This window comes from Gymnoscopelus microlampas (genome assembly GCF_963454915.1).
Source record: "Gymnoscopelus microlampas genome assembly, chromosome: 15".
NCBI lineage: Eukaryota > Metazoa > Chordata > Actinopteri > Myctophiformes > Myctophidae > Gymnoscopelus > Gymnoscopelus microlampas.
In genome coordinates, this window is record NC_139952.1 from 48,634,165 (window position 1) to 48,655,017 (window position 20,853).

A 20,853-nucleotide genomic window follows, 5' to 3' on the forward strand; every position below is an offset into this window, starting at 1 on the left:
TAGTCTCTGTCCAAAGGTGACTTTTAGATGTTTTTGTCATTACGCACAAAAAGAAGATTTAAACATAATAATATATATATATTTATTTCTAAATTACAACCCATTGTCCTCAACATATGGTGCTTAATTTAAAATGTGAGACCCCCCTCCCCCATAAAATGCTCTCACCCAGAGTCTTCCAGTGATATTGTATAAAATTGTGTTTCAGAATTAATGTTATTTTTTACTTAGTCTGCTCTTTTTTCCCTCTACACCTATAGCCTCTTTGCCAAAAAAATAGCATATATATATAATAGTGAGCAGATCTACAAGCTGCGAGGCGTTGAGAGCTTGTAGATCTACTATTTTCGGCTAATGTTCCCCTCAGAAAAGGAATTCTAGGGTTTAAGTGGTTAATGTAAAAAAAAACTATAAAATCCCTATAGTAGCTCTGAGGACCCCCTAGGGGTCCCCGACCCCCTGTTGAAGACCCGTGATGTAGACAGTGTCCTAACATACATTTAACAATGAAACAAAATGCATATGAAGATATGCAGTTAAAATGTTTTGGTATAATTGTTGTGCTATTGCTCGTTTAGATGTTTGAATGTTCATGAAAAACAATGGACTGGACCAGCATGGGGAAAGCTTCAGAGTAAAGAGCTGGGTGGGATTTGAACCCTCGACCCTCTGGATCATGTAGACAGAGCTTCAACACACTGTGCTGCCTGCTGCCTTGCTTCATCACAGTCTTCATTCTGCTTTGATTAAGACCGGGAACGCACCTGTGTGTCATTTGAAGACTTCTTTGGCTATTCAAAAATAGCAGATCTACAAGCTCATAGCACGGCACCGAGTGCTGTGCTACGAGCTTGTAGATCTGCTATTTTTGTAAAATCACGAACATTTGTGCAAATGTTAGAATTTTTTTCTAAGCAGACATTTTGTAACTCAAATCTTTGCTTCTAAATATTTTATGTTAGCTTTAAAAATATATATATTCCAAGATTTGCACAAACGATTAAAACAAAATTGCAGATCTACAAGCTCATAGCGTGGCACTCAGTGCAGCGCTATGAGCTTGTAGATCTGCTATTTTTTAATAGCCCAAAGAAATCTTAAAATTACACATATGATGCTTTCCCGGTCTTAAAGGGTTAACAACAAACAATGATACAATAAAAAGAAGAAAAACAAAACTTTTAACAGCATAATACATTACATTACATTACATTACAGTCATTTAGCAGACGCTTTTATGCAAAGCGACTTACAATAAGTGTATTCAACATAGGTAGGGAACGAAAACTACTAATCACCAGAAGTTTTAAGTACATTTCCTGCTAAAACAAGCAACCAAGAGTATACCTAGCGCTAAGGTAAAAGTGCAATATATCAGCTACCTACTTTCTTAAACAGATGAGACAAAAATGGCAAAATCAAATGAGCACGAGCTAAAACAAATAAGTGTATCGACTAAACAAGATCCAATAAAACAATACAAAAATAAAACAAGAGTTCGTACAACTAGTTAACAACAAGTAGGCCAGGCAAAGAGGAAGGATAGTGTTTCCTGAAGAGGTGGGTTTTCAGCCTGCGGCGAAAGATGGGCAGTGACTCTGCTGTCCTGACTTCAGTGGGAAGTTCATTATGGTTTGTTGTGTTGCTTGTCTAGATGTTTGAAGGTTTAGAGACCACAAAGCCTCTGGCCTTTATGTCATTATCCATTTGTCTTTTGATGAAGCTTAAAGGACAACTTTGTTTTTTTACAACCAAGGTTTATATTTTAGCTTGTAATAAGTAAATAAAAGATGAGTGTTATTTTTTTTTAATTTACTGCTTTCTATAGTTTTAGCAATTTTCCCGATATTTTTTACAGTGGGCGGGGGCATTCTGTCCGGTGGCTAAATATGCCTTTTTTACACAATAAAAAAGCTCATGTGGTCTTTGATGGCCAGATGTGAGTTATTGGGAGCTAGAAGAGCTACTGTAAATAATAATAAAGAAAACACCGGGTTATTGTGTAAAAAAAGGCATATTTAGCCACCGGACAGAATGCCCCCGCCCACCGTAAAAAAGATAGTGAAAATTGCTAAAACTATAGAAAGCAGTACATTTTAAAATTTGAACACCTATCATTTATTTACTTTAATTACAATATAAAACATAAACCTTGGTTGTAAAAAAACAAAGTTGTCCTTTAACATAAAATGAAACAGTGGCTCAATGGATCAAGAGCCTGCCTAGTGCCTACACAATGGGAAGTTGAAAGTGTGATTCCCAGCTCTGACACAGAGTGAACGTGTCCCCAACATCTTTTATTTGTTTTGTAAAGCAGTGTGAGTTGGCTTTAGTTTTCTTTTCTAGGGTTATGACTTATCTATCACAAAGTAAAGCAGCCTACAAGTCTAACCTCTCTCAATAGTTTAATCCAGTGGTTTTCAACCTTTTTCATGCCAAGGACCCCTAAATTTATATGTATTTGGCCGCAGACCCCCATCTGAAAATGTGTTGATATTCAAAGATATGCACACATCTTCAAGATTTTTCAAAAATAGCAGATCTATAAGCTCATAGTGCGGCACTTGGTGCTGCGCTATGAGCTTATAGTTATTGCCAAAGTGCTACTTTGGAATAGCCAAAGCAAAGTGGTTACAATGATAGTGACACTACATTAACTAATTTAGCTGGGAACCCCCTGGACCCCCCAAGCTCATAGCGCGGCACTCTAGCTTGTAGATCTGCTGTTTTCCAAATCCTTACAGTTATGTTGCTCGGTGGTGATCCAACTTTTCCATGTCAAGGACCCCCAAAATCATATGTATTAGGCTGCGGACCTTGCAAATAAAAGGTGTGAGAACCACTAGTACTAGTGGACACATAATGTGCCATATAGTGTGGTAGTAAATCAGTGTCATACATATTCTGAAGAAAACCTGGAGACTGACATTCAGTAATTGGTTCTTATCTTACTATTACCATTAGACGGCCCGATCTAGTGGTATCGGCCCAAGGAACCATCACGCCAGAAGGAAATGTTTGGATCGGGGCGGTGCACCTGATCTGGTACAGCGCTCAGGTCCTGGACCTGGTGAGACGAAGGAGGAGCCCGGCCAGGAGACAACACACAGAGCCTAGTCCCTCCACGCGCCAGAGCCTCCCCGAGTCCCGGCAGAGTACTTCCGGAGAAGCGGACTGAGTGGCCCTGTCTTTCCCTATAGGACTGACCGTGGGTAGCTACTGGGACGTAAGTCGGGGCTTGATCAACCCTGACTGGGTCACCTGGGCGAGGGTGTATGTTGTAAGTTGCGAGACCCGAAACACCTGATGACCCCAGGCTACAACACTGATGATACGGCCCAGTTGCATCCATGTGATGTTTTTCTTTATTATGATCAAAATAAGAACAATAATGTTATGTAAAACAGAGAATCTAAACTTTACCACGGACACATTGATGAGCCCTGCTCCAACGTAGTTATTATACATGACCAATGAGCTGTGGCCATGTTGTCATGACAACACTATGAATATCAATACACAGGAACAACGACTGACTGTCTAGAATATATTTATTAAACTATTCATACTTCTACACATGATCATACAATAACATGTGAAGAATGAGAATAATATCACATTCATATTCAATGAAAACACAATAATGGAATGAGTGAGGAAACAATGATGTCATAATGAATCAATGAATAAACAATGATTGATTTGAGTTCATTAACACATTTAGTAGATGTTTGAATCCAGAGTGATTGACAAAGTCTAAGATGAGTCAATGACATGAAGTCTAGTCAACCAACAACATGTTCACAGCAGTAGGAGAGCAGAGACAGTGAACACATCAACCCTACAGTCACTATTCTGGACATGTCATAATAGATGAGAATCCACTGGAAATAGCAGATGTACAAGCTCACAATCACTGTTAAATTTGTCGACTAAAACTATGACAAAAAAAATGGAAACTAAATAAAAACTAGACTAAAATGTTAGTGAGGGACGAGTGGAGAAGAGATCCAGTAGAACTAAAAGACAAATTATTTTATGTTTGGTTGCGCTCGGCCAATCAACAAGCTCACAACACGTCACAGACACATTGGCCCCGATTCAAAACGAGGGTCGTAAATATGGTGTAAATGAAGTTCGTAATGGAGGTCGTATTTCTGGTACTCACTAACGGACGTGCGATTCAAAAGGGGTGTCGTATATGACAGAGACGTGCGTATGACCAGTGCGTATGACCAGGTGTGATGATTACTCTCTGGAAGGCTGCATCCAACAGCATCCAACTTCAACGTCACCGTGCTGAACCGTGTTAAACAGTGTTGCCATGTCCGCTTATTATAAGCGAATTTGGACTTATTTTTCTGTAAAGTTGCTTGTAAATATTGGGAGCTGTGGGGTGCGTTTTTTTTGGGCTTGTTTCTAAAGTGTAGTTCATTATTTGGGCTTGCTTCACAATTGTTCAATTATTTTAACCGGTGGTTGTCAAATATTTTTATGTCATGGACCCCCAAGTTAATATGTAGGCTAATTTATCCCTATAAGCCCCATCTGAAAATGTTTTGTGCCCGCTGGAGGCAGATTTGTGTTGTTAAAATGTTTAAAAAATCTTCCAAATATTCCACATTTTATTACAAGATTTAAAAATATATATATAGCAGATCTACAAGCTCACTACGGTTTAATTAAAGTTCTTATAATGGGCTGTCAGTTGCTTCTTTTGGGCTTATTTTCATAGACCTGGTTGCTTATTTCTCTCACAACATCTGGCAACGCTGATGCAAGTTAAACTCCGCCGTCTAAAGAATAAAGATAACAGATGCGGTGTCGCATCGCCTTGACAACTTACTGTTCTGTCTGGAAGCGGATCACGTAATAAATGCTCTCATGTGTAATGAGAATAAAGACGTTTACAAGGTTTAACCCCATTACCAAATAAAAGGCTAATAAAACGTGGAAAGGATATTATAGCCTATAAGCCTTTTCTAATGAACATTGCGCACCTTTACCAAGGTAAAAAGATTATGAAATCCAGCATCCAAGTGGAACGCTGCTATCCGATTATGGACCAGAGCTTATTGATTACTTATTGATTAAATTAGTTATTTTTTGATTAATATATCACTGTCCTACGTCGGAATGGGGAATAGATCTTCTGAACACAGCTTTCATTCAGCTTTTCATAAAGCATTCTAAAGACATACGCACATTTCAGCCCTGGTACGCCAGCCTCGGGGCTGACCTGAGAACGTGCGCACCTGACGCACAAAACACAGACCAAAAAATCTTTATGCATCAGGTGGATATGTACGACTTGTCCTAAATGCCGGTACGTACAAAATATGGTCGCAATTCCCTTTATGCATCCGGCCCATTGTGAGCTTGTAGATCAGTTATTTTCGGCACACAGCTAAGTATAAATCAGGCATTACGACGCCATCACGACCCGACAAAATATATTTCAGTCGACTAAATCAACTGTAGATTTAGTCGACAAAAATCTTATGATATTTAGTCTAAAACATTTCAGAATGACTAAAATATGACTATAATTTGCTGTCAAAATGAACACTGCTCACAATGTGTCTCTTTGTGATGTGGATCTTAGCTAGTAGATAGCTTGTAGATCTGCTATTTACACCAAAGAGATCTGGTGTAGAGGTGGGAAAAAGCAGGGGACCAATTACAGAACCCTGGGGGACCCCAGTCAATAAAGTATATGGGGTTCAAGTGGTTAAAGTATAAAGGTTTATATATACAAGAAACAATATTATTACTGTCATAATTACATGATCAAATATACAGTTTTCCTCTGTATATTGTGTCAAAATATAAAAAAAAATATATTACATAAAATATGAGTTTGTATCATAAGAGACACAATATGACACTGATATTTACATCATCACCATCATCATCATCATCATCAGTGTTGATGGACAGTATTTATGATACATATTTATAAATGTATGGAGTGGAGGTTTGTTCACTTCTATCTAATCTAATCTAAGATCTAAAGCTCCCTGTGGTGATGACTCATTTTATACCATAGAGTTTGACATTAATATGGATTTGACCAGGGACCCCCATTTTAACATATTTGTGCCAGGGACCCCCATTTGAACTTATTTGTGCAAGGGACCCCCATTTGAACTTATTTCTGCCAGGGACCCCCATTTGAACACATTTGTGGCACAGACCCCCATTTTAACATATTTGTGCCACGGACCCCCATATGAAAATGTTTTGTTCCAGGGACCCCCAGAAGCAAAGATTTGAGTTAAAAATGTTCGCTCTACAAGCTCATAGCGCGGCACTCGGTGCCGCGCTATGAGCTTGTAGATCTGCTATTTTTGAATAGCCAAAGCTAAGTGGTTAAAATAATTGTGACACTCTCAAATGACGATTAAAATGCTTAGTCTGGCATGGCCAGACTAATATTACTGTGTAGATTAGTTTGGAATCTCTGTGTGGAACCTGCATTTCCGAGGGGCAAAGTAACTAAGTACATTTACTCAAGTGCTTTACTTGACACTTTACGTAACATTTTGAGGTATTTTTAAGTAACATTTTGAGGTATTTTTACTTTACAACCTGTTTGTTTGTTTGTTTGTTTGTTTGTTTTCACTCAAAATAATTTAAATGCAAATTTAAAAAAATGCCTCTGGTGATAAACCCACATTTGCATACTGGGCCCTAATTGGTCCCTCACATCTTCGGATCTAATCTCTATTGAGAGGGGCCAGACCAATGGCAGATTGGTCTGGAACCATGCAGGCTAACAAGATTTCGGATATCATTTTCTAAAATATATAATATTAAAAAAAAATCTTACTTTTTTTAAAGTAGCAGATCTACAAGCTCACAATGTGTCAAGATGTGACAAGTTGTGAGCTTGTAGATCTGCTACTTTCAAATAGCCAATATATACAGAGGTTAACGTGTTTAAACTGATTTAGAGACGACTGGTTCTCAAAGTGAGGTCCAGGGGCCCCCGGGGGTCCTTGAGGGGATACCAGGGGGTCCTAAGCTAAATCATTAAATATACAACATCACAATCAGTGTAACCACTTTAACCATCAAATACTTTGCTATTGGAAAATAGCCGATCTACAAGCTCACAATGTGTCGTAATGTGACGCGTTGTGAGCTTGTAGATCTGCTATTTTAGGATTTTATCATTTGTAACATTTTTAACGACAGAAATCTTGTTGGTGGTGACCTGATGTCATCCTCACATAGAGACTCTATCTCTGCTCACACAGACACACTGAGGAGGAGGAGTAGGGCAACCAGAACCCAGCATAGAGAGGTTCAGAGAATGTGTTCTGGAAGGTGTACAGGTGTGTCAGTGAGTCAGAGGACCCTTTATAAAAGGACAGAGTCCCAGCAGGCCAGTCCAGATACACTGATACTCTGTTAGAGTCAGAGGGACTGACAGGGAGGACAGTGTCCTTACTATTGTGTCTGACAGTGTAACTGATACCATGACCACCACGACTACAGTCCAGACTCCAGGACTTGTCATTGTATCCAAGCCTACAGTCATCACCATGTCCTTTCCTGCTGATCCCTCTGTAAGTCACTGCTATAGAAACCATTCCACTGCACTCTACCTCCCAGTAACAGTGTCCAGTCAGACCCTCTGTACACAGAACCTGTCTCACTACATCAAACCTGTCAGGATGTTCAGGATATGATTGATCATATCCCACTGTCACCTTTCTGTTGTTCTCAGACAGAGAGAGGAGGCTGCATGCTGTGTTTGTGTCCAGTGTGAGAGGATGGAAATCTGATGAGAAAAACAACACAGTAAACATTACATACATCATTCACTGACTGACACACACACACACACACACACACACACACACACACACACACACACACACAAACACACACACACACACACACACAGTATCGTCTGCGTCGCTGTCGGCTGGAAACCTTGTATGTCCAAAACATTTCATTTATTTTCTTAATATCATTTTAAAAACATTAAAATAGTGTAAATAGCAGATCTACAAGCTCACAACGTGTCAGAGATACAAGGTTTCTGCCTGACGACAACACAGTAAAATGTGAGTCAGAATGTCTTAAAGCCTCCAGGTGAGAAGTGACTTTCTGTGAGAAAATGTTTACATTAAGTTTATGTGAAATGACATCAATGTGGAAAAGTACTCACATGTTTTACTTAAGTAAAAGTATCAATACTACAATGTATAAATACTCTGTTACAAGTAAAAGTCCGGAATTCAAAATGTACTTGTGAAAAAGTACAAAAGTGTCGGTATTAAAATGTACTTAAAGTAACACAAGTAGAAAGTACTCATTATGCAGAATGTCCCATTTCACAAGTTTTCAAATGTATTATTGTATAAAAATCATTTGTAAATAGCAGATCTACAAGCTCACAATGGAGACATTGTGAGCTTATAGATCGACTATTTTCAAATGGCCGAAATGTATATAGGGCTGTTAATGTAGTTAATGTATGTTTTGTAAGAATAATCAAAATCCTCCAAGTAACTAGTAAGTTTTCAAATAATTGTAGTGGAGTAAAAGTACAATATGCCTTTGAAATGTAGTGGAGTAGAAATAAAAGTACTGAAAATAGGAAATACTCCAGTAAAGTAAAAATACCTCAACATGTCATTTAAGTACAGTACTTGAGTAAATGTACTTAGTTACTTTACAACTCTGAAAATACTTGAACTGGGTACCCCCCAACATAATCATATTTGAACTGGGGACCCCCCAAAATAATCATATTTGAACTGGGGACCCCTCAAAATAATCATATTTGAACTGGGGACCCCCCACTCTGACAAGCACTTGTCAGGGTGGGGTAGTTGTAGGAGTTGAGGCATTACATTTAGTTTGACTCGGTTCCACATATAAATATTGTGAAAATAGCCGATCTACAAGGCGTTGTGAGCTGGTAGATATATTTTATAGTATATTTATAGCTGATCTACCACTTATAGATCGGCTATTTAGTAGATCGGCTACTTTCACAATTTTTGCCATTTTTTTGCATTATATTTGACAATTTGGCCAATTTGGTATTAAAAAGGTCTTAAAAGTCCTTAAATTGTAACATATAAATGTGCAGATACCCTGTATACACTTATACTGACTGTATGTTGGTTTGTTTACTGTTGAGTGAGAAAACAATGTTACACATTAATATAATCATCTGGGGACCCCCCACAATAATGTGGGGACCCCCCTGGGTCCCAGTTTGGAAACCACTGTGTTACATAGAAAACATTCAGCATCTATAAGTTAGCAACACCTCACACCATGGTGTGAAGCGTTGCTAACTTGTAGATCGTCTATTTTAGTTATTTTTGAAATATGGAGGAATTACACAACGTGTCACGATGCAAGGCGTTGTGAGCTTGTAGATCTCCTATGTAGGCCTATTATGTACAATCTTTTTTTTTAATGTTTTTCTGTACTGCAGTATTTACATCTACAAGCTGATCTACAAGCTCACAACATGTCACATTGCAACATGTGAGCTTGTAGATCCGCTGTTTTTGAAATATAGCCAATCTACAAGCTCACAGCCTGTCATGATGCAAGGCATTGTGAGCTTGTAGATCGGCTATTTATTTTATTTTACCACAACCCAATCTGCAAGCTCACAACCTGTCACAATGCAACTCGTTGTAAGTTCATAGATCGGATAGTTTTATATTAGAAAAGCCGATCTACAAGCTCACAACGATTGCATATCGGCAATTTAATTAATTCATTAATTAAAAAGTACACAATATGAGGTGTTGTGAGCTTGTAGATTAGCTATTTTTTTTAACTATAAATCATCTTCAAGCTCACAACGTGTTATAATGTGACACGTAACACACGTTGTGTGCTTGTGGTATTTTTCAAATATAGCCGACATACACATTCAGAACCCGTCACAATGTTACCCATTTTGAGCTTGTAGATCGGCTATTTTTACCTAATTTTCTAATATAGCCGATCTAAAAGCTCACAACACATCATGATGTGACGCATGGTGAGCTTGTAGATCGGCTATTTTTATATATATTTTTTCAATTATTGATAATCTAAATCCAATCTGAAAGCTCACAACCTGTCACAATGTGACGAGTTGTGAGCTTGTAGATCCACTGTTTAGAAAACGTAAAAGTCCATATAAAAGTTCATCACACGTTAAACAACATATTGTGAGTTTATGTTTGAAATACAGCTGATCTACAAGATCACAACCTGTCACAATGTAACTCATGAGTTTGTAGATCTTCTACTTTTGAGTTTTAAACAAAGCCAAACAAAACAAGCTCACAACGTGTCACAATGTGATCCTTTTGAGCTTGTAGATCGGCTATCTTTGTTATGTTTGATATATTGAGGTCTGAGGAAGATCCAGCAGGCTTTAAATCATCACATTCATGATGGTAATAAACCATTTAACTTATGGATCATAATTATTCCAGTGCAGAGTTCTGCTCTGCATCTGGCTTTTTAAATTACTTTGGAAGAGCGTGATCTTCTACTTGTTGATGTTTGAAATAACTCACTGCCTGTCACATTGCAACATGGTGTGAGCTTGTAGATCGGCTGTTTTTGAAATATAGCCAAAACTCATAGTGCATCATAATGCGAGGCTTTGCAAGCTTGTAGATCTGCTATTTCTTGTAATATAGCCGATGGAAAGGCTCACAACGCAAAATGATGTGAGCTTGTAGATCGTCTCACAACCTGTCACAATGCGACAAGTTGTGATCAGCTATTTTTATTTATTTGTAATAGTCTATCTAAAAGCTCACCACACGTCAAGATCAGTGTTTCCGTTAGCCGGTATTTACCAATTAAATGTAATATTTAATTGGCCGTTAATTATAAAGATCACAAGCCACCGTGGCCGATTGGGAAAAGGCTGTTATTAGACTATTTTATGTCTGTCTGTCTGTCTGCAATGGATAAAGTGGTGAAAGTTGGTGACACACATACATTGCAGGCAAGTAATGAATCTTCCTTGTACCATCATTCATGATGACATAATTAACATTAACAAAACAAAACAAAAGCTGTAGGTTTTGCATATTAAGGTTGAATAAAACATATATGTGTTTATACTGTGTGACGTAGTCACACAAGCTGTTCATAACGCCCACTTTATTCAGTTATTTTTTGGAAAGCGACACCTCTGCATGATAGAGTAGATAGATATTACTAGCCCACTTCATTCTTTGGCCGGTAAAATATAATCCTGTCGGTCAAGGTGGCCGGCCCAAAAAGTGCCTTGCGGAAACCCTGGTCATGATGCAATGTATTGTGAGTTTGTAGATTGGCTCTTTTTATGTTTCAAATATAGCTGAACTACAAGCTCACAACGTGTCAAAATGTGACACGTGAGCTTGTAGATCGGCTATATTTTAAATTAGGGTTGTCCGATATTGGCTTTTTTACCGATAACCGATATACCGATATTGTCCAACTCTTAATTACCGATACCGATATCAACCGATACCGATATATGCGGGGATTATTGTGATTAGGGTAAGCTCAAATTTCATATCACACACACCATATACAGTAAGAACTCCTGTAACTTATTTATAAAGCAAAAAAAAGAAAAAAAATTATTTTTTTTTTTTTTCAAAAACCGATACCGATATTTTCCCGATATCAATTTTTATGCTAATATCGGCCGATAATATCGGGAGGCCGATAAAATCGGACATCCCTATTTTAAATATTGCCGATCTACAAGCACACAATGTGTCACAATGCGAGGCGTTGTGAGGAGTTGTGAGGCATTGGGTCTCATGTGCATATACGTGACTTCCCACACGTTCAGTATTCATTCATCTTCTTTTTACCGTGAATTTGGGCGGACACTCAAACTCACATCAAAGATCTATTGCTTGGATACATATTATAGACATGATGCAAATTCAACCAAGTATTTATTTTCAGTTGACACATTTAGAGCTGAAATATTAGGTCCTTTTGCATGTTTTCCGTTCCTGCAAATGTGGCCACAGTTTCACATATTGGACTTTCATGCCAACAACATATGTTGCGCTATTAATTTATTTATTTATTGACCACATCACATCAAACTTATATCTGATGAGGATGCAGTATGGATGAAATCTAGCTGTGTCCATAATATCCATTCACCATTCTGACGTAGGACAGGATATGTTGTTAGTCCAAAGGACAGGTTTATCCTCAGTAATCAATAAAGTGTGATCTGGTCCATAATCGGATCTCGGTGTTCCTGGATTCCAGCGTCAAAATGTTACCTCAGTCAAATGTGAGCATTATTTAATAGAAAAGGCTTCTATAATATCCTTTCCACGTTTTATTAACCTATTATTTGGTGGTGGGGTTAAACTTTATAACTTCTTATTCTCATTATGAGAGCATTACTTTATTAACGTTCAGCTGATCCATCGTGTGATCGAGGGACTCACTTCCAGACAGAACAGATGTACAAGTTGTCAATGTGGTGTGACTTGACACGTTTGTAATTTAGCAGATCTGTTTTTTTTTCTTCACATGGGTTATTTCTGGTTGCCTTTTATGGTATTAAATGGGGCGTGGAACAATACAAAGGATCTACACGGGAGCACACTAGTGACTTTAGAACACAGATGAGATACACCTGTGATACACACAAATCACAGCTCTGAACCCTCTTTCATGAATCACACGTCAGAATTGACTTATCCCAATATACATATGTTATTTATGACCAGGATATACACCTTATTTATGACCAGGATATACACCTTATTTATGACCAGGATATACACCTTATTTATGACCAGGATATACACCTTATTTATGACCAGGATATACACCTTATTTATGACCAGGATATACACCTTATTTATGACCAGGTTAGTGAATGAGGCCCATTGTTTCTGTCAACCCACATGACCTTACTTTTACTCAAAATGATAAAAAAATATTCATGTTGCTCATGACAACGTATAGGCTTTCCAGGTCTTAATGGGTTAAGGACCGGGCCAAGAGCAGAGAAACCTCCTGAATTCCCTGGAAGCTCTACTGAAGAGTTTTCAGGACAGTATCTGGGGAGGGGCCAACGACTATAAAACAGCAGCGGTGGAAAAAGTGCTCACGTTTTTTACTTAAGTAAAAGTATCAATACTGCAGTGTAAAAATACTCTGTTGCAAGTAAAAGTCTGTTAATCAAAATTTACTTGAGCAAAAGTACAAAAGTATAAGCATCAAAATATACTTAAATTAACAAAAGTAAAAGTACTCATTATTATTTTCAAATGGCCGAAATGTATATAGGGCTGAAGTGGTTCATGCATGTGTTGTAATAATAATATAAATCTGCAAAGTAACTTGTAACTAAAGCTGCCAAATAATTGTGGAGTAAAAGTACAATATGTGCCTCTGAGATGTAATGGAGTAGAAGTAAAAGTATTGAAAATGGGAAATACTTCGGCCATCCTCAAAAGTATACTTAAGGACAGTACTTGAGTAAATGTACTTAGTTACTTTAAACCACTGTAAAACAGTGTATAAAATGTTAATGTGTGATATAGAGTACAGAAGTCCTGACGTCACTCGTTCATCCCCTGGGTCGTAAAGTCATTTCTCTATGGAGAATAACATTGGGTCATCATAGAATCGTCTCATATAAGAATTGTGGTCCAAAAATAAACAAACTGTCTCTGCGAAATTGTCAGGGAGGCTCTGTATCGTTTATGATAGTCAGTCACTCATATTTGATACAGGCTGTTTCTGACGAGAATGTAACTAATTTGGCGGAAGTATAACTTTAGTTATTATTTTTGGAACACAGTTCTTATTTGACGTGATATTAAACACGTCTGTAGGAATTCAGAACGGGGGGGAGGGGGACGCGACCCAGGTAGGATGTGTAAATTAGGTCAGACTTCGGTGCTCTATTGACACAGACAGACAGATACTCACATTTTGTACTGAGTCGAGAATTAAGACATTCTTCTCCTCCATGTTTCACTCTGTAGGAAACAGAACAACAATGCCTCAATGTCTAACTGTCTAACACAACGTCTCCACTACCTGACACTACAGTGTTTCTCCTATCATTATCTTGGCCCTGCAGCCCATCCAGACATACTCACTGCTGCCCAGTTTGGATCTCATCACCTCCTCAGACTCCACCTTAACCCCTAGCACTCCTCTCTCCTTTATCCCTTCTTAATGCAAGTTTACTATGCAGATATATCTTGTTCTTAATGCAAGTTTACTATGCAGATATATCTTGTTCTTAATGCAAGTTTACTATGCAGATATATCTTGTTCTTAATGCAAGTTTACTATGCAGATATATCTTGTTCTTAATGCAAGTTTACTATGCAGATATATCTTGGATATGTCTTGTTATTTCTCAGTACATCACAGTAATACCATGGTCAGTACACCAGTTACTAGTAGTTTTGACACTGTGGGCAGGTACCAAGTCCTTCCCACAGTGTCCTGCTGGAAAAGGACATCAGCATCTCCACAAAGCTTGTCAACATACAGAAGCACAAAATCCTCTAAAATGTCCTGATAGATGCTGTGTTGACTCTGGACTTGATAAAACACACTGGACCAACACCAGATGACATGACACCCAAAATCATCACTGACAGTGAAAACTTCACACTGGAGTCAACACAGCATCTACCAGGAGATTGTTGGCAGGACTTGGCATCTGCTCACTGTGTCAAAACTACTAGTAACTGGTGTACTGACCATGGTATTACTGTGCTTCACTGACCAGACAACTGACCTGACCTGAACCCCACAGAGAATAGATGTTGTATTGTCAAGAGGAAGGTGTGAGACACTAGACTCAACAATACAAATGAGCTTAAGGCTGCTATCAAAGCAAACCTGGGCTTCCATAACACCTCAACAGAACCACAGGCTGATCACCTCCATGCCACGCCCCATTGATGAAATCATTTGTTCAAAAGTATCCAAGACGAAGTATTGAGTGCATAAATTAAAGTATTAACTAAATATGCATACATATTTGCATCTATTTATGACTTTGTGTCAGAGTGAGTACACCGTTAAGAGACACATGAGGGAAACACTGTACATTCACTGTACTATCCAACATGAACACAGTCCAAGTCTACTCACATGCAGTTCTCCAGAACTGAATCATTCACCATGTTGAGGCTCAGGTCCAACTCTCTTAGGGAGGGATGAGAGTTTACAGCTGAGGCCAGAACTTCACAGCATCTCTCTGACAAGCAGCACTGAGCCAGTCTGAATGAAGAATGAAACACCAGATGAAAAAGAAAGAATAAATAAAACATGTTATATATACATTATTCCTGGATTGAGAACCTGGACCTGGCCGTGATGGACTGTCAGGGTTTTGGACTAGTGACCCAAGAGGTGGAAAGGAAAAAAGAAAGAAAGAAAATACAACAAGAAAACAATAAAACAAGAAAGAAAACAAAGACAGATTCTCAAGATTCTGAAGTTCAGCTCACACACACATACAAGGCTGTTCCTACCATCAAACACTCAATATAGATCATAATATACATAATATACTGATGACATTAGGGATCCGCATATATGGGCATACAATAAATGCACAAAATCTCTGTACGTATGTATGTATTTACTTTAAGTACGTCTGTAGTTCAAGTATCTTGAGAACTGTCCAACGGACCAACGTCAAACTTGACAAATGACCTGAGTGTATTCTTATGTCAAAAGGCCCTAAAAGGACAATTTGAATTACTTTATATACATATGAATCTTGATTTCATTCACCTGTGTGATCCCCATAGCTGCATGTTCCTCCAAACACACCTGATTTAAATTATACAGCGCTACGCCATTTTGGATCTCATTCAAGATGACGTCCAGACAGTGTATTACTCATTTTAAACTTAAAGAGTAAACTAAAATATGTATCTGAAAACATTGTTTAGAAATAAGAAATGTAGTTACATGAACAGGCTTCCAGTGGTGTAAAGTAACTAAATACATTTACTCAAGTACTGTACTTAAGTACAATTCTGTACTTGTGATTAGTTGAGACACAAATAGCCTTCCGTTTCAGACTGATCCTTTAAAATAGAATGAGAAATGTCTTTAAGTACATTGCAAGATCATCTGAAAATTGCTACGAATGAACAAGGCTATCCCAATGTTTCTCATAAATGTCATTTTAAATGTTTGAGGATGTTCCTGCTCTCTGTGTCTCATATGTCTTGGTCAGGTCTTGAGTTATTTGATCCTTTTTAAACTTTAGACCAAATAATAAACTATATCAATGAGTTTATCAACCCCACATGTTTTCTCCATCACAATGGTGAATATTAGGAATTCAGATCTACACAGTTCAGAAAGATGTTTCATAGGAAGGAGAAAAATACCACATGCTCATTGAGATCACCTTTGTACCTGCACGACTTTTTAACAGTAGGGGCAGACACGTTTAGTAGGTTAACCGAATATCTGTGCTTACTCCTAATTAAAATAAATTGGGTAAATGTATCTTACCTTAGAATTTCCAGTCTACAGTGCAGACTCTTCAGTCCAGCTAAGAGCAGATCCAGTACTCCTGAGTCCTGCAGGTTGTTTTCGCTGAGGTCCAATTCTCTCAAATGAGAAGGATTAGAGCTGAGAGCTGAAGCCACAACTTCAACCTCTGTCTGTCTGAGGTTACAGCCAACAAGTCTGTAAATACAGATTAAATAAGAGCTTATCAAAACATATTATACCATATATTATATACCATACATATGCCATATATTATAATATATGGAAGAGACAAATAGAATAAAATAATGTTCTCAACTCAAAGTAAACGCTGGATTATTTCTTAAAAAAAACGCATACATCACAGAGGCAGCAGGCAGCAGCCTACGAGGTAACATGGGCGATTCACATCCAGGTGTTTATATTGGATGTGATTTCTCCATCACAACGCTTTCCCATCAAACAAAGTCATCCAAACTTTGCTCTTTTTGCAAAGCGACAGTGTGTGTGTCTGTAGCTTGAGTAGCTAGATTCACTCACTGCACTGGGAAGTGAACGATGCCAGCTGCAGGTGACCAGCACTGTGCAGATCAGAGGGACAGGCCCCGATCATCACCCTTGCCTTGGTAATACTTCATTGGCATGTAACTTTATAAATGTGTTCACATATCAGTGCACCCAGCACCACAAACAGCTACGTTACCTTAATGAAGAGACTACAGTGTTTACTGTGAGATGAGAGATTTTTGGACAGGCGCTCTCTCTCTCTCTCTCTCTCTCTACGGCTTTGAGAGACGGGGAGAGAGAGAGGCGGGAAAAGACAAAGACAAAGAGAGTGAATAATCTACAGTTCAAGTTGTACAATTGGATTATTGGCGGATGATAACAACTGGCATTAATAGTTAAGGAATTAATAATCAGACATTGAAGATTAAAGAGAGAGAGCACAGTGCACATGTTATAAAGCATTTTAACTGTCCGACCAGCGCATTCCCAGTGGGTGCTCGCTGTCTCCTGTGGGTGCCCGAGCCCTAGGTGATCGGCCCCTGCTTATTTTGTTTGTTAAAAGCATCATGTTATTAAGACATGACAGCAATATGGGTTAATATATACCTCAATTAAACATATATATTAAATACAATAACCAAATATTATTTTCAAAAAGATTAGTAGGGGCAGCCACTTTTACTTCTAACAGAGTATTTCTACATTAAAGTATTGATACTTTTACATACATAAGTAAAACATTTACTTTTTCCACCACTGTAAAATAATATCCTATGGAAGTGATTTGTTTTACAATTCTTTGTTGTCTAAACAACTTTTGGTCAGTGAGAGAGTGAGACAGGTGCATGTCAGTGAGAGAGTGAGACAGGTGCATGTCAGTGAGAGTGTGAGACAGGTGCATGGCAGTGAGAGAGTGAGACAGGTGCATGTCAGTGAGAGAGTGAGACAGGTGCATGGCAGTGAGAGAGTGAGACAGGTGCATGGCAGTGAGAGAGCGAGACAGGTGCATGGCAGTGAGAGAGTGAGACAGGTGCATGGCAGTGAGAGAGTGAGACAGGTGCATGTCAGTGAGAGAGGGAGACAGGTGCATGGCAGTGAGAGAGTGAGACAGGTGCATGGCAGTGAGAGAGTGAGACAAGTGCATGGCAGTGAGAGAGTGAGACAGGTGCATGGCAGTGAGAGAGTGAGACAGGTGCATGTCAGTGAGAGAGTGAGACAGGTGCTTGACAGTGAGAGAGTGAGACAGGTGCTTGGCAGTGAGAGAGTGAGACAGGTGCATGGCAGCAGAAATACATGTCGTCTCATCTTGGTTTGTTCATTGACAGTGTTCAGTCACGTTACTATAGTAACGAGACACTGCACACGTTACAGCCCAATGTATACTCTGTTGTACGACGGAGTCGTGCGGCGAAAATAGTAGATCTACAAGCTCACAATGCATCGCGTCAGCGACGCATTGTGAGCTTGTAGATCTGTCCGACCAGCGCATTCCCAGTGGGTGCTCGCTGTCTCCCGTGGGTGCCCGAGCCCTAGGTGATCGGCCCCTGCTTATTTTGCTTGTTAAAAGCATCATTTTATTAAGACATGACAGCAATATGGGAAAAAACGTATATATCTCAATTAAACATTTATTAAATATAATAACCAAATATTTTTAAATAACTTTTAAATAATTCTAAAACGATTAGTAGGGGCAGCTCCGTTTAGTAGGTTAACAGAATATCTGTTCACAGTCACACCCCTAATCAAAATAAATCAGGTAAATGTATTTTACCTTAGAATCTCCAGTCTACAGTGCAGACTCTTCAGTCCAGCAAAGAGCAGATCTGCTTTCTGCAGGTTGTTTTTGCTGAGGTCCAATTCTCTCAAATGAGAAGGATTAGAGCTGAGAGCTGAAGCCACAACTTCAACCTCTGTCTTTCTGAGGTTACAGCCAACAAGTCTGTAAATACAGATTAAATAAGAGATTATCACAACAAATTATACCTAGTTCACTGTCATGGAAGTTAACTAAGAGATCTCCTACTGTATCTAGTTATACAGACATAAACAGTTTAAGTATGATCAGAGAACAAGGAAGTAAACAACAGATGAAAAGTTAATGTAATGTAAGTAATCTGAGTAACCAAGCTCAATGTTTAAAAAGCCATCCTCTGTACACCCCTTCACTAATGGTATGGTCCATTTCTCATATGGTATGGTCTGTTTTCATGGTAGAATAACTCATAAAGAGGACACATATGAATAGTTCGAGGACTTGAGTTCTCCTGTTGTTCTGTGTGTACTAAGGTTGGGGTTTTATGTCGGCGATTGGGTGAGTCCAATCGTTGAATGTTTTTATTAGACTATTTTTGGACGATATGTCATTTTATTTTGCAAAAAAAAACTATCCTAATTGTCTGAGAATTAAATTCTTCAATTATAGACAAATTAAATGTAAAGCGCAATACAAAGCGTGCGCAAAATGTTAATTCATTTGGGCCATTCTAATAATGGATTGATGATGATGAAGGCATGGTCTTGTTGTGCTTATTTCCAACGAGTCTATGCTATAAAACTCAGCCCCCTCCCCGGTAGGTAGGTAGGTAGGTAGGTAGGTAGGTAGGTAGGTAGGTAGGTAGGTAGGTAGGTAGGTAGGTAGGTAGGTAGGTAGGTAGGTTGGTAGGTAGGTAGGTATAGGTAGGTATGTAGGTAGGTAGGTAGGTAGGTAGGTATAGGTAGGTAGGTAGGTAGGTAGGTAGGTAGGTAGGTAGGTAGGTAGGTAGGTTAGGTAGGTAGGTAGGTAGGTAGGTTAGGTAGGTTAGGTAGGTTAGGTAGGTTAGGTAGGTAGGTAGGTAGGTAGGTAGGTTAGGTAGGTTAGGTAGGTAGGTAGGTTAGGTAGGTTAGGTAGGTTAGGTAGGTAGGTAGGTTAGGTAGGTTAGGTAGGTAGGTAGGTAGGTAGGCAGGCAGGCAGGCAGGCAGGCTACTGAATGGAGCGGAGGAGAGCATTACTTTCCTAGTTGTCTGTTTATCAGCTACTGTACGTTTGAAGATATCTGTATACCTTTAGTTACAGGGGACGGGGGCCGGGGCGGGTGATTTATCCCACAGCAGCACAAGTTATAATTTGTCTGAATATAAAAAGTGAACCTGGATGGGTGTGTTTCACCACATTGTTGTTGTAAACTGAGGTAGGCTTCTCTGCTTCAACTTCACTTCATCTCCTAGCCTGTGATCTTAGCTTAGTCTTAAAAGAACAGTGGTGGAAATGAACTAAGTACATTTACTGGTACTCAAGTACTGTGTCAACGCGTTGCAAAGCGACGTGTTGTGAGCTTGTAAATCTGCTATTTTCAAAGATTTTAATGCACTTTATACATCAGTACAGAAGGACTGTACAGGGGGATATCGCAATTTTGATATCAAAGATTTTAACCAGCAGTTCAAGGTGTGAAATGAATAAAGTGAGAATGAGCAAATACATGGCATATTTACTGCCAATATGTGTAAAAGATGTTTAAACAAACTGGCAGAGACCAGCATTAAAACAAAATATATATAATAATGGTTTAGGGTTTTAAGCCCCTTTAACAGAGTAAAGAAGCTCAACAGGTGAACTGCGGCAGTTGCAATAAAATGATTGAATCTGGAGCTGGACAAACATAGTTGTTTATAAGTTGTCCATGGATATTCAGCTGTACTACAGCATTGGTAATGGCAATTTTATTCAGCCATCAGGTCCAACACTTTGGAACCAAAACATCATATATGTACAAATATTACCAGGAAATGTGTCTCCACATTCCACAGGTTCACCTTCATGCTACCAACAATGCAAATCATTGTAAGCTTGTAGATCTTTTC

At 38.7% G+C, this 20,853-nt stretch overlaps 1 protein-coding gene across 1 annotated transcript in view; it reads right to left on the minus strand.

Moving 5' to 3' along the window:
* Window positions 1-6,907: 6,907 nt before the first annotated feature.
* Window positions 6,908-20,853, minus strand: part of LOC311062403 (uncharacterized protein) — a 320,988-nt gene continuing 307,042 nt past the window's right edge. The window contains exons 29-33 of the mRNA XM_084081417.1: window positions 18,785-18,952; window positions 16,525-16,701; window positions 15,142-15,270; window positions 13,957-14,006; window positions 6,908-7,789 (exon numbers count right to left, since the gene is read on the minus strand). Coding sequence (XP_083937543.1) covers window positions 7,245-7,789; window positions 13,957-14,006; window positions 15,142-15,270; window positions 16,525-16,701; window positions 18,785-18,952 — 1,069 coding nt within the window. The 3' untranslated portion in view covers window positions 6,908-7,244. The remainder of the gene's footprint in view (window positions 7,790-13,956; window positions 14,007-15,141; window positions 15,271-16,524; window positions 16,702-18,784; window positions 18,953-20,853) is intronic.